The following is a 14,106-nucleotide window of genomic DNA, read 5'->3' as shown; positions in this document are numbered from 1 at the left end:
CTCCATCTCTGGGCCACCCCAGGCCCAGCCTGATATTATGGGCTGTCTCTTGGATGAGATCTAAGACTAAGGTTCGACCATCACTGGGAATTAAAAATTCGGTGACAATTTCCGTAAGTGCAGGGTGCTGTGTTCCAGTTTGAACGCTCGCATTCTATCTAAATCCCACCTGAGGCTTTCATCTCTTATCCTAATCTGGTGTGTGCTATTGCTGTGCACTGTTAAACAGCTACCATGCCCCTCCCCAATCCTCCCAAGAGCTGGCTGCATTTCACTGGTGGAAGATGTGATTGCTGGGTCTTTGCTAAGGTTCTGGAAAAGTGCTGCAGGAGGAAAAGCAATACAACGCTGAGGTATGATATGAGCCGACTTTTGGCTGGCTATCCCTTTGGACACAGTCATCTCAGTATAGCTGGACCCTCGACACAGCCGCACTGATTTCTGGACTCAGTGAGGAGACATGAGCAATCACATGAAGAAGTTCCCATTAAATTGGCATGGGAAGAATTGAGTGATGCTTTTATGCCTCTCCGGATCTCCATGGTGATGGCTGTGTCAGTAGAGCCCCTCGGCTCTCATCCGATGGAGAACAGGGCTTTGTGCCTTTTTAGCAGAGCGGAGGAAGTGTTCTGGCAAACAGGCACCACAGGCTGATGTCGATAACTGCCCAGTGTTTGCACTCCAGGCTGCCCATAGTCTGTATTGCTGGGGACAGCCCAGGAGGGGGCGGTCTTGGTTTACAAACAGCGTTCCAAGCAGGTGCAATTCACCTTCTGTATTGATCCATTCAGAGAGGAGACATCAGCCAGCTTCAGGATAGTGCCACGGGGCAGACCCTTACCAATGGCTATGCTGGAAACCTCCCCAGGCATCAGAGTGCGGTTCCAGATGGCAAGGCCAGCCAGGCGTCCCACAAAGGCTTCTGAGGGGTCAAACCCACCCCCAACCACATCCTGCTCCTGACCCAAAACAAGCGACCCGTCAGGGGGGATCTCATAGCCCTCCTGGAACTTGGAGCCTGTGGATGCCAGTCTCCTGTCCACATAGAACCAGTACTTGCCTTGGATGGAGGACCAGATGACACACATGTGGTGCCACCTGCCATCCAGGAGCTGCCCCACCGGCAGCTCCCGGAAAGCTGGGTCACCGATGACGAAGTGGATGGAGGCCAGGGCTGCGGTGTTCCGGCCGTGCAGGACGAGCTTGTTGTCATTCTCCTCCGTGGCATAGGACAGGATAGTGCCCAGGGAGCGAGCGTGGGTGCTTACCCAGCTGCAAACTGACAGCTCGTGCAGGCCAGTCTGGAACCCCTGGCCGAAGGTGGCAAAGTTTTCAGTGGAAGCGTTGGGGAAAAGCAGCATGGAATCCACATTGCAGACTGGAGAGGGGAGAGAGAAAGCCACAGTCACTGCCTGTTCCGAGCACATAGGGCTGCTGCTCATGCATGCACTGTGACAATGGACCAGCCTCCTGTCCTCTCTCTCACCCCATAAGAACATAAGAATGGCCATACTGGGTCAAACCAATGATCTATCTAGCCCAGTATCCTGTCTTCTAACAGTGGCCAACGCCAGGTGCCCTAGAGGGAATGAACAGAACAAATAATCATCAGGTCTTCTATCCCATCACCCATTCCCAGCTTCTAACGAACAAAGGGACACCATCCCTACCCATCCTGGCTAATAGCCATTGATGGACCTATCCTCCATGAACTTGTCTAGTTCTTTTTTGAACCCTGTTACAGTTTTGGCCTTCACAACATCCTCTGGCTGAGAGTTCTATAGACTGACTGTATGTTATGTGAAGAAATACTTCCTTTTGTTGGTTTTAAACCTGCTGCCTATTAATTTTGTTTTTTGACCCCTAGTTCTTGTGCTATGAGAAGGAGCAAATAACACTTCCTTATTTACTTTCTCCACACCAGTCATGATTTTATAGACCTCTATCATATCCCCCCTTAATTGTCTCTTTTCCAAGCTGAAAAGTCCCAGTCTTATTAATCTCTCCTCATATGGAAGCTGTTCCATACCCTTAATCATTTTTTTGTCCTTTTCTGAACGTTTTCCAATTCCAATATATGTTTTTTGAGATGGGGCAACCACATCTGCACGTAGTATTCAAGATGTGGGCGTACCCTGGATTTATATGGAAGCAATATGATATTTTCTGTCTTATTATCTATCCCTTTCTTAATGATTCCCAACATTCTGTTTGATTTTATGACTGCTGCTGCACATTGAGTGGATGTTTTCAGATAACTGTCCACAATGACGCCAAGATTTCTTTCTTCAGTGGTAACAGCTAATTTAGAGCCCATCATTTTATATGATAGTCAGGAATATGTTTTCCAATGTGCATTACTTTGCATTTATCAACATTGAATTTCATCTGCTGTTTTGTTGCTCGGGCACCCAGTTTTGAGAGATCCTTTTGTAGCTCTTCACAGTCTGCTTTGGACTTCACTATCTTGAGTAGTTTTGTATCATCTGCAAATTTTGCCACCTCACTGTTTACTCCTTTTTTCAGATCATTTATGAATATGTTGAACAGCACTGGTCCCAGTACAGACTCCTGGGGGACACCACTATTTACCTCTCTCCACTCTGAAAACTGACCATTTATTCCTACCCTTTGTTTCCTATCTTTTAACCAGTTGCCAGTCCATGAGAGGACCTTCCCTCTTATCCCATGACTTCTTACTTTGCTTAAGAACCTTTGGTGAGGGACTTTGTCAAAGGCTGTCTGAAAATCAAAGTACGCTATGTTCACTGGATCCCCCTTGTCCACATGCTTGTTGACCCCCTCAAAGAATCCTAGCAGATTGCTGAGGCATGATTTCCCTTTATCAAAACCATGTTGACTCTTCCCCAACAAATAATGTTAATCTATGTGTCTGACAATTTTGTTCTTTACTATAGTTTTAACCAGTTTGCCCAGTACTGAAGTCAGGCTTACTGGCCTGTAATTGCTGGGATCACCTCTGGAGCCCTTTTTAAAAAGTGGTGTCACATTAGCTAACCTCCAGTCATTCGGTACAGAAGCTGATTTAAATGATAGGTTACAGATGACAGTTAGTAGTTCTGCAATTTCACGTTTGAGTTCCTTCAGAACTCTTGGGTGATACCATCTGGTCTGGGTGATTTATTACTGTTTGGTGACCCCGCCATACCTGAGGGTCAGTTTAGAACAGCTCTTCCTGCCCCCAGCTGTCTGAGCACAGTGATCATGCAATTAGACACCCTCCCTTTCACCTGGCATAGGAGCTGCCTTGCAGGCAGCCCCACATATTTCCCTCTGCCACCCCATCTAGATAATAATTCCTAGTGCCTCCATATAGGAAACCCCAGGTGCTTCATGAACATGACACACAGGGAGGCAAAGGGCCAGGTTTTCAGTGGTACTGAGTCGTTCTGGCTGCTCCACAACTCAGATAAATCAGCTAGCCCCAAGTCACCCATGGAGTCTGTGCCAGAGCTGGGCCTAGCTAGAACCCAGATCCCCAAGGCCACCTTCCCACTCCTAGCAGGCACAATTGCAGGCATGGCAGCACCTTGCATGACACAGAATTTGGGGCCATCAGTCCTTGTCCCAGAATGGCACTGCTGGAGGTGACGTGAGTGAGCTGGCTGGAGGGCAGCAGCCCCAGCCCCACCCCCTTGTTCAAACCTCACCAGCACAGTGTAGCATGGCCATCACTAACCTCCCCCTGCCCCAAGTGTCAGCAGGCAGTGAGCTAGGCTGGCCAGTGGAGACAGGATGCAGCCATGGATATTGTTATTTGCACTAGCGATTCAGCCAGGAAGAGGCTGCACCCTTCTTGCAGGACCTCTCTGGTTGCCTCCTGCTCAGCCCTGCGGGGTCCCAGGTGCCTTGAGCTGTCCTGCAAACCCCTGCTGAGTTGTTACTCCCCCTTGCAGAACTGTAGCATTTCAATGGGGGCCTGTTTTCAACAGAGCAATCCCCAGAGAGCCATGCCAACAACCCAGAGCAGGCCAGAAGTTCCCTGAGCTTGTACTATGAGAAACCTCACCAGCCCAGGAGAGCATAGGCTCAGGTGGAGATGGACAGCCAGCATGCAGCTTCAGAAAGTCACTCCAGTGGGAATGACGCCTGTGTGTGTGCGTTATAGAATGATGTGAGTGGAACTAGACAATCACTATGCCCTGGAATGAACTCGCACTGCAAACTGATCTAGACAAAAGACCCTGCCCTACCTGGAGGCAAAGCAATCATTCCATGTCTGACCTCTCAGGCCTTGTCCTCAATGGAAACCCGCACCACACCTGGAGCATCCATGGAAAAAAATAGTGGGTGCTCAGCACGCACCGGCAGCCCCACCAATCAGCTCCTCCCACTCCTCTCCAGCGTCTCCCGCCCACCAGTGGCTAGAAGCACTGTGGGGGCAGTGGTGTAGCCAGGTGGAGGGAACAGGGGGAGCGATAAAAAAAAAAAAGGTGCCACCTGCTGCGGCGCTTTTACTCACCCAGTGGTGCTCCAGTCAAAAGACGGCGGGCTTTTGACTCGCTCTTGGTGTCTTCGGCAGCACTGAAGGACCCGCCACTGAAATGCTGCCAAAGACCCGCAGAGCGAGTGAAGGTCCCGCCGCTGAAATGCCGCTGAAGACCCAGAGCGCAGCCGGGTGAGTAAAATAAAAATGCTGCAGTGGGTGGTGCCTTTTTTTTTAATCGCTCCCCCAGGTGAGTACAAAGGCACCACGGAATTGATAAGGCGCCACTTGTACTTGGTGGGGGAGCAGCCGCTTCCCTGCTCCCTCTCTAACTACGCTACTCTGTGGGGGCGGGGGGAGCAGGGGCAGGAATAGGTGGAGTGAGGTTGGAAAGAGGTGGGATGGGGGTGGGGTCTTGGGAGAAGGGGTGGAGTGGGGGAGGGGCCTGGGGTGGAGCAGAGGTCGAACACCTCCCGTGGAAGTCAGAAAGTCGGCTCCTGTGCTGGGAGCTTCAGTTCATAACTTTGCTAGGGACTAAACATCATGGACTTGATAAAGGCATTGGATTTGAGGCTTATTACAACAACCTGTAACTCACTAATCCGCTCCCTCACTCCTCCTCTCCCCCCCAACCTATTTTTTTCCTATAACTGCAAGGGTGTTAACGGGCCACTTCCCCTAGAATGGTCCCTTGGAATATGTGCTAACTACTTCTGCTAAACTATCTGTTCCACCTTATATTTAGCTGTGACACTGAGTGCCTTTCTCAGCCCAGAGGAAGAGCTCTGTGTGGCTTGAAAGCATGTCTCTCTCACACACAGGAGTGGGCCCAATAATAGATGTCTCTCTAAGGGCATGGCTACACTTGCGGATGTAGAGCGCTTTGAGTTAAACCAGCATTCGTAGAGTGCGGTAGGGAAAGCGCTGCAGTCTGTCCACACTGACAGCTGACAGCGCACTGGCATGGCCACATTAGCAACTCTTGCAATACCACAGAGAGCAGTGCATTGTGGTAGCTATCCCAGCATGCAAGTGTCTACAACATGCTTTTCAAATGGGGTGGAGGTGGGGTGGAGTGTGACAGGGAGTGTGTTGTGTGTATATGGGGGGAGAAAGAGTGGGTTTTGGGGGGGCTGAGAGCATGTCAGCATGCTGTCTTGTAAGTTCAGACAGCAGCAGACCTTCTCTTCCCCCCCCGCCCCGCCTCTCTCTCTCACACACAGCCAGAGCCGGCTTCAGACACCAGCCTACTAAGCATGTGCTTGGGGTGGCACCTTGGGACGGGTCGACACTTGGGGTTTGTTTTTGGTTCAGCCAGGCGGTGCTGGGGGGAGGCAGGGCTTGGGATGTGTGGCACCGTGTTGGGGGGCGAGGACTTGGGCGGCGCGGCGCTTGACAGGGGCGGGCTTCAGCGGCACGGCGTGATGCTCAGGGGGCGGCGCGATGCTCTTTTTTTTCACCTGGGGCAGCAAAAATGTTAGAGCCGGCCCTGCACACAGCATTCCACAGTAATGGTTGCTTTGTTTCGGAGCAGATAAGCAGCTGGCTGTCAAACAGAGCTTTCAAAGGACATATCCAAAACAATGACAAGAGTGGCCACTGGACTTAAGGGGATTATGAGACTTTTCTGGAGGCCAATCAGAGCGCAGTAATGCAACACCTCTTTCACACTGGCACTGCAGCACTCCAGCGGGGGCGCAGCAAACGTTATTCCACTCACGGAGGTGGAGTACCAGGAGCACTCTAGCCGTGGAGTCAGAGCGCTCTACGTACCTTGCCAGTGTGGACGGGTAGCGAGCTAGGGCATCCAGGGCTCCTTTAATGCACTGTAACTCGCAAGTGTAGCCAAGCCCTTAGGCCACGTCTAGACTACGCGCCGGATCGGCGCGTTAAAATCGATTGCTCGGGGATCGAAATATTGCGTCTGGTCTGGACGCGATATCTCGATCCCAGAGCGTGCTTAGATCGATTCTGGAACTCCAGCTAGACGACCGGACTTCTGGATTCGACACAGCGAGCCGCGCGGATCGATCCCGCGCGGTGAAGACGGGTGAGTAAATCGATCTTAGATATTCGATTTCAGCTACACTATTCTCGTAGCTGAAATTGCGTATCTAAAATCGATTTAATCTCGTAGTGTAGACCTGGCCTAAGATTGGGACCCACATGGCAACACCAACAGTGACCACACCAATGCTGGCCCAGAGCAGGGCAGGGGATGAACCTTTGTGGAGCAACAGTGCCACCCAGTGGCTGCTCTACAATCCCTCGGGCCTGCTCTGTTTCCGACTGACAGTGATGCTGCACTAGTTGGGGCGACAGCGCAGGGCTTTGTCTGAGAGCCTCATGCCAGTGGATCCACTCAGCCTCATGGTTTAACTGACTCAACGAACCTTCCACTTGGCCAGCTGCCCTCCCTTCCTCTGGAAAGCCTCCCTGGTCAGGTCTATGTCACAGCCCTGTTTGATGTTGGAGAGGCCATGGGGATGGGGGGAACCAGAGTGTAACACCTGTTTGGATGCAAAAGAAGAGACGCAGCTCGGTCATGGCAATAGCTGAGGGGTTTGGGGAGATGGGATGATCTCTCAGCCCCTGCCAAGGCGGCCAAAGAAAGATCCCCAAAGGCTGCAGGCATCCTAACAAGAAAGCATCACCAGGAATAGCTACCTCTGAGCTCACCCGTCCACTGGCCCCAGCCCTCCCAGAGGCCAGCTGTTTATAGTGGAGCCAAAGGCCTGGACAAGAAGTTTAAACTTGATACAGGTGACAAGGGGGAGGCAGCAAAGAACCCTGAGTATTCAAGGCTGAGGAAGGAACAGAAGCCCAGAGGTGATGCAGCGACAGCAAAGACTCTGTTCCAGGAGCTTAGACTAGTAGGAGAGACAGGATTCACAGGCTGGGTGGTTGGGATGGGTTTTTTGGTGGATGGCGCATCCTACCAGGGGCTTGTCCATTGCGGGAGAGGAGCCAGGGAAGGGAGGGAGAGCAGGGGCTGAGGGCAAGGGCGACTAGGTATGGAGATTAACAGAGATCTCAGAGTCCGTGAGCAGGATCCAGAAGGAGAGGGGGAGGGACCGGAGAAGGGGAGAAGTTCACACCATCTCTTGTCCAGCCAACTCTCTTCAGTGCCCACTCCCAGCAGAGCGGGATTCCGAAAGGCCCAGAGAGCAGCTTGCCTGGTGCACTGGAGATCCCCCTTAAAGAGCCAGCCTGAGCTTGAGATTCCAGGGAGAGTCCCCATAGCAATACTGCTGGTGAGACCCCCAAGTGACCCTCTCCAGCAGAGCCTGACAGCACCATTGCTACATCCGCTAAGCATCCCCTCTCCTCCAGGGCTTCCCGCACAGCCCCCCTGAGACTCTTCCCCCTCTGGGCTCTCCACTCCTCGCTCCATGATAATGGGACATGCTGCAGAGTTGCAAAGCAGGACTGAGGTCAGTCAATGCCAGAGGGGAAGAGAACTCAGCAGTAAGATCTGTCAGCTTTGCTGGGCACTGAGAGCCCAGTACTACTCAGCTGCCTGTGAAACCCTGTCAGGCCGAGCAGAGAGATCCTGAACAGCACCGTCCGGTGCACGTGGGAGCAGAATGGGGCTAAGGCTGAGATGGAGCATAAAAACCCAATAGAAAATCCTGCTTCATCCATGTGAAAAAATATCAGCGCTCCCAACTTCCAACCCCCCTGGCACAATTCCCAGCCGGCTTGGCTGGTGCTTCAAAACCCAGCACAATCTATAAAAGAAGCCGAGTTGGTCCAGCACTTGTTGGGTGATGTGTGGCCAACGTTTCTGATGGGAACTGATAGGTAAGGTGGTTTATTTATGGTTGGTGTTTTAAGAATGACAACACAACTGACCAGCTTAGCTGCTGAAACCTTCCAAAAATCTCTGCACAGTGCATAGAGCCTGAATTCTCACTGACACTACAGCCATCTAGATCACTCTGGCAGCGTAAAGGGGCCTAAAGGGGACTGGGGGGGTTACATTTACCCTTTATAATGCCAGAATGGTACAAGGGTGCCCTAGCATAACTGAGAATTCACGCCTGGCCCTGGAAAAGTTCAGCCCCAAAGGAATTTGTTTGCCAAAATTATGAGCAGCTGACAAAAGGGGAGTTAGAATGGAAGTTGTACGTTGCCCCCATCACCTATAGAAGGCGTTCCCAGGCACCTGCTGTAATGCAGCGTATGTGCCCTATATTGCACGTGCCACATGCGCACAATTACATATAAAAAGAATATTAAAAGAACATAAGAACAGCCATACTGGGTCAGCCCAATGATCCATCCAGCCCAGTATCCTGTCTTCCAGTAGCGGCCAGGTGCTTCAGAGGGAATGAATAGAACAGGGCAATTTATCAAGTGATCCATCTCCTGTTGCCCAGGCCCAGCTTCTGGCAGTCAGAAGTTTAGGGACACCCAAAGCATGGGGGTTGCGTCCCGGACCAGCTTGGCTAATAGCCAGTGATGGAGCTATCCTCTGTGAGCTTATCTAATTCTTTTTTGAACCCAGTTATACTTCTGGCCTTCACAACATCCCCTTGCAATGAGTTCCACAGGTTGACTGTGCCTGTGCATTGTGTGAAGAAGTACTTCCTTTTGTTTGTTTTAAACATGCTACCTGTTGATTTCATTGGTTGACTCCTCATTCCTGCGTTGGGTAAAGGGGTAAATAACACTTCTCTATTTACTTTCTTCAGCCCATGCATGATTTTATACCTCTATCATAACGTTCTTCAGGTTATAAAGCCCAGCACTTGAAAATTAGGAAATATCACATTTAGAGTTGCTCACACAACCTTTAATTTGGCCCCATGTGCAGAAAAATAGGCATATGGACATATGGCATATGGACAGAGGGGTGAATTAAGTTTGCAAAGGCAACCACAGACCTGACATTTCCTAACTTCCAAGTGCTGGATTTTGCAGCCTAAATAATGTAGGTCTTTTAACATTTTTTTTTGTATGTAATATCCTAGGTTATTTTTAAAAGGCAAAATAAAGCCAGATTCTATTATGTGCAACTAACACAAGCTCCCCATCATGCATCAGTGTCAACTTTCAGCACTACACCGCAGCCTGCTACCATTTGACATGCAAGTCTAACTACATTAGCTAGCAGCAAGGGAAGGCTGTAATCCCAGGGTGGGGAGAACGGTTTGTTGACACCATGTGTTGGGTCCAGGGGATGGTCAGGAGGAGTCCAACCTAGCTCTCTCTCTCTTCCCAGGACAAAGAAAAGGCACCTCTCTAGCCTGAGGGGTTTTGGTCTGCTGAAGATCAAAGGCCTGCTGCAAGCAATGGAGGGCTGAGCTTTCCTTCTACAAAAGCACCCCCTAGAATAACATCATGTGGGTATGTGTGCTGGGGGAGACAGAGAGAATGTAAACGTCTCAACATACTTGTGCCTGGCTTCTCAGGTGACGGTGACTGCAGCTGCTCTTGTGAGATCTTGGCAACCCTGCGGAGCTGCTGCCTGGCAGCTTGTGGCTCTGGCACAGTGAGTGTCTCTGGCTGTCTCTCCTGCCCGGGGGTCTTATTGCCATGGAACAGGCTACTCTGCAGCCTCCTCTTTGCAGCTTGGACCAGGAGATGCTGCATCTTCTCCCCCAGTTTCTTCCTTTGTTTGTGCTTGGCATGCAGCTTCTTCACGCTGTGTCCCTGGCTTCCCCCTGCCTCCGGCAGCTTGTCCTGGGGTGTCTGGTTCAGTCTTTGGGCCACAGCCAGCTCATGGTGCCCAGATGCCAGGACCTCCTTGTGCAGCGTGTTCTTCAGCTGCTGCTCCAGAGCCTCCAGTTTGGTTCCCTGGCTCCGACTGGTCTCCCGCAGGCTCTCCAGCTCTTTCTGTAGGGTGTTCCTGCTGGCGCGCAGGATGGTGAGGTCTGCCGTGTGGCCTGCAGTCTGCAGGGTTAGGTTGGACAGGAGAGCGCTCTGCTGCAGCCTCTCCACAGAGCTCTGCTTATGGCTTTCGCTCAGGGACTCAGCCAATGCCGAGAGTTTAGAAGCCAGCTTTTTGGTTCTTCTCTGTAGCTTCTTCATCCAGGTTTTCAAAAAGCCCAGGTCCTCCCGCAGGGCAGCATGCGACATGTTGAGAGCATTCGCGACAGTGTCATACTGATCTGCCAGGTGCTGGAACCTGGTGTCGATGTTGTAGGAAATGTTGTAGTTCCCGGCGATCCCCTGGAGACGCAACAGTGTCACCTCCTGAAACCGACGAAACTGCAAAACACCCAGAACCCTGAATGATTCCCAGCACTTAGATCAGGGATCGTTTCTGGACAGGGCTGCCAAACACTGGCAGATCAACTCTCCACAACCCCAGGGACTTAGCAACCCTTGGACCACTGGGGAAAACTGACACACAAGCATTAAGGGTTAAACTTTCACAAGGGGCCTCTAATTGTGGTTGCTTTGGTTGTGGTCAGCTCCCACTGACTGCATATTGGAACCACCCCCAAAGGGTCTCACACTGAGCACCCTCACCCAGAGCCACCCCAAATCTGATGCCACTTTTACAACTAAGGGCCAGAATCTAGGGCCGCAGGCCCCCCAGGCAGAGCTGGGCCTGGAATCTGGCCCTTATCTACATAACCAGACCTCTCCAGCTGGAATTCAGCAATTGGGTGAGCCATGTGCCACAGAGTCTAGAGAAACCAGGTATTGCCTTCACACAGGACCACCGGCTGGAAAATGCAAAATAATATCAAAATGCTCCGTAACTCAGGTCTGCATTGCCCTTTATAGCTCGCAGGCTGCTAACCCAGACACTTCCCAGGAACTCAGCCCACTCTCTGACTGGGGACTGTCTCGTGCCCTCGCTGGAGACTGGATTTGATGACCTAGTCAGTGTTCTCCCATTTCTAGTTTCTGGGACACTATGTACATGTGATCCACAGGGCCAGCTCCAGGCACCAGCGAAGGAAGCAGGTGCTTGAGGCGGCCAACACAAAGGGGGCGGCAAGCCATATGGTATCAGCGCAGAACCACCAGGTCTTCAGCGGCGGGTCCCTCAATCCCTCTCTTCCTCTTTGAGCTGCCGCCGAAGTGTCGCCAAAGAAGAAGAGAGGGAGTGAAGGACCTGCTGCCAAACTGCCGCCAAATAATGGAGCGGCGCAATTGAGCAGCCGCCGAAGTGCTGCCGATCAGCTTTTTTTGGGGGCCGCTTGGGGAGGCAGAAAAGCTGGAGCTGCCCCTGGTCTTCCATACACACATCGTGGAAACTGCAACCTTGACTCTTTGCTCCTGTGACCCCCTGGACTCCCCGACATACCAAGCCCAGGGGGTCCCCAGCCAAATCTTCACAGGACAGAGACATTTCTCCCTGCAGTCCTGTCCTCTGATAACTCACAAAGGGGGCCTGGGTCTGCTGTGCAAATCAGTGAGCCCATGCCCTGTTGTCGGCACTTTCCTCAGCAGAGAGAAACAGCATTCAAAAGCGAACCGCTAAAGCCTGACCCCTCGATCTAAAGTTAGACATCTCAAGAAACAGTCTGATCTGCAGCCGTGCTGAGCAACCAGCAGCTCCCAGAGATCTAGCTGGGAAAACGCTGGCTATGTATCTCTAATGGCTATCACAGACTCATATGTCTGCACAGACATTACAGTCTCCTCTAGGGCAACAGAGAGTCAAGACTCAGGCAAACTCCAGGCAAAGGGAAGGGAAGTTTGGCTTGAGTAAAAACCATGCAAGTAAAGGGAGTTGATGTTCTGTATATTCCAGGGGTGGCCGAGCCATATGTGGCTCTTTTACACTAAAGTGCAGCTTGCAGAGTCCCCCATCACACTCCCCCATTATTCGCCTACCACACTGGCGGTGGTGGTGGGGAGCTCAGGGTTTCAGCCCTGTGGCAGTGGCAGGGTGGTGGAGCTAGGGGCTTCTGCCCTGCAAGGAGGGAGGTCTTGGGTCTTCAGCCCCCAGGAGGTGCCTGATGGGGCTTGGGGCTTCACAGAAGTCCCTAGCCCCACCATCACGCCCCAGGGTAGAAGTTCCGAGCCCCAGCAGGTAGGCCCGGCTCTCAAACGTCTGAAGATTATCCTATGCGGCTCGGAGGGCCATTAAGTTTGGCCATCCCAATATAGTACATCCATGTACTTCTAAGGGTAAGTTCCAGTGCTGGGTCAGCTGGTGAGACAGGTACTGTAGGAACATATGGATAGACACACTAATATTGGAGGGATACACTGCAGACCCTTTGGAGTAAGTAAGTCTGACTCCTACTGAAGTCAGTAGGATTTGGCCCCATCTGTCCAATAACAAAGAGTCACGAATATTCACCTGCTCCTCGAGTCTCCTAAACCTTTCAAAGAATGGCTTTCTCTGGTCCCTGGTCCCGGCCTCCTGCAGCAGGCTCCCCTGCAGACATACGGCAGCAAGAAGAAGGCAAACGGGCAGCATTTTCCTTGCCCAGCACGTTCAGCAGCAGAGAGCCGGGAGTCACAGAGTCTTCTGGTAGCTCCTGAATTGGAAGAATGACTTTGGTTCAGTATCTGACTTCTGTATTCTCCTCTGCAGCTCTCTCTCGGGTTTTTGTGGCTGATCTCACTGGTTCCCCCCACCCCACCCCCAATGCAAGGGGCTTATGTTCCTCCCACCAGGCAAAAAGGAGCCTGTGGTTTCTCCTCAAAATAGATGAGATCTGCAGACTCCCTTAGCATTCCCCAGGAGCCACGTTTAGCACGGAAGCCAGCGCTTTCTTCAGGAGCAAGCTGGCTGGCGCAGGGGCTCTGCTGATGGTTAGTACTGGGGGAAGGGCAGCGTTTGCACCAGTCCTGTTTATACAAGCACTTGACACCCCCTGGCCCAGAGTCAGCCCTGCTGGTTTATGGCCTGTTGAAAATCTCTGCATGCAGGAGGCCAGATGGGTTTTGCAGAAGTGCGTGGGGCCCTGCTGTCTCCTGCTAGCACTCCCCAGGGTTTGAGCGGAATCAGCAACGTTTACTGATGGCTTCCACTCAGCACAGTTCACCAAGACATTAATAACAGACCCAGCAGCCATTGTCACCAGGAGATCTTTGTCTACATGCACCAGAGCAGGGCTTTATCCGCACCAACCCTGTTTTCCCTGCAAAGGCCTCCCACCTGCTGGGCCTGCTGGGCCTCCCGCCTGCCTGGGATCAAGGCTCTGCTGACCACGTCCTGGGAGCTGGAGGCAGGAGGAGGTGCTCAGCACCTCCCAGCACAAGTTCAGCAGGCCTTAAAGCACAAGATTCACATGTATCTTCAGGCAGAGCTGCAGTCTTTTTTGGTGCAGTCAAATTCCCCGGATTGGAATAAAAACCAACTCCTCTATTGTGAGATGGGGGGGCAGGGTAGGGAAGCCAAGGAATGGAACTGCCCTGCTTGGGGATAACAATCATCCGTGCTAGATGATCACCATCTGGTGGGCCGGGTAAAAGAAACACAATGATATGAAAGCAGGGAGACTTCCTGTACAGTCACATCAGCTGCCATGGGCAATATGGACCCTTGCTGGAGGCCTGTGGCCCAAGATTCTTTGCTCCCTGTTTGCACTGTGAGGAAGGGCCCTGCCTTTGAAACTGTTGCCAGCACAAAGTGCCAGAGGCAAGCAACAGAGGTTCGGGGCCCGGTGTGCTCGGCTCAAATAAACACACCCAGGGGTGGAGAAGCAAAACACAAGTTTATTTGAGCTCAAATAAGGTGC

At 51.9% G+C, this 14,106-nt stretch overlaps 1 protein-coding gene across 1 annotated transcript; it reads right to left on the bottom strand.

The window, feature by feature from the left end:
- Positions 1-737: 737 nt before the first annotated feature.
- On the bottom strand, positions 738-12,950 carry PTX4 (pentraxin 4). Its single transcript, XM_032781565.1, has 3 exons — positions 12,720-12,950; positions 9,847-10,663; positions 738-1,378 (listed from the first exon to the last, which is right to left on the bottom strand). Exons 1-3 carry the CDS (start codon positions 12,837-12,839, stop codon positions 738-740), a joined length of 1,578 nt encoding a protein of 525 aa, XP_032637456.1. The 5' UTR covers positions 12,840-12,950.
- Positions 12,951-14,106: the final 1,156 nt, after the last annotated feature.

Source organism: Chelonoidis abingdonii, chromosome 9, assembly GCF_003597395.2.
Source record: "Chelonoidis abingdonii isolate Lonesome George chromosome 9, CheloAbing_2.0, whole genome shotgun sequence".
Taxonomy (NCBI): Eukaryota; Metazoa; Chordata; order Testudines; family Testudinidae; genus Chelonoidis; species Chelonoidis abingdonii.
The sequence above is the reverse complement of the archived record's forward strand: the minus strand, read 5'-3'. Positions and strand labels throughout refer to the sequence as shown.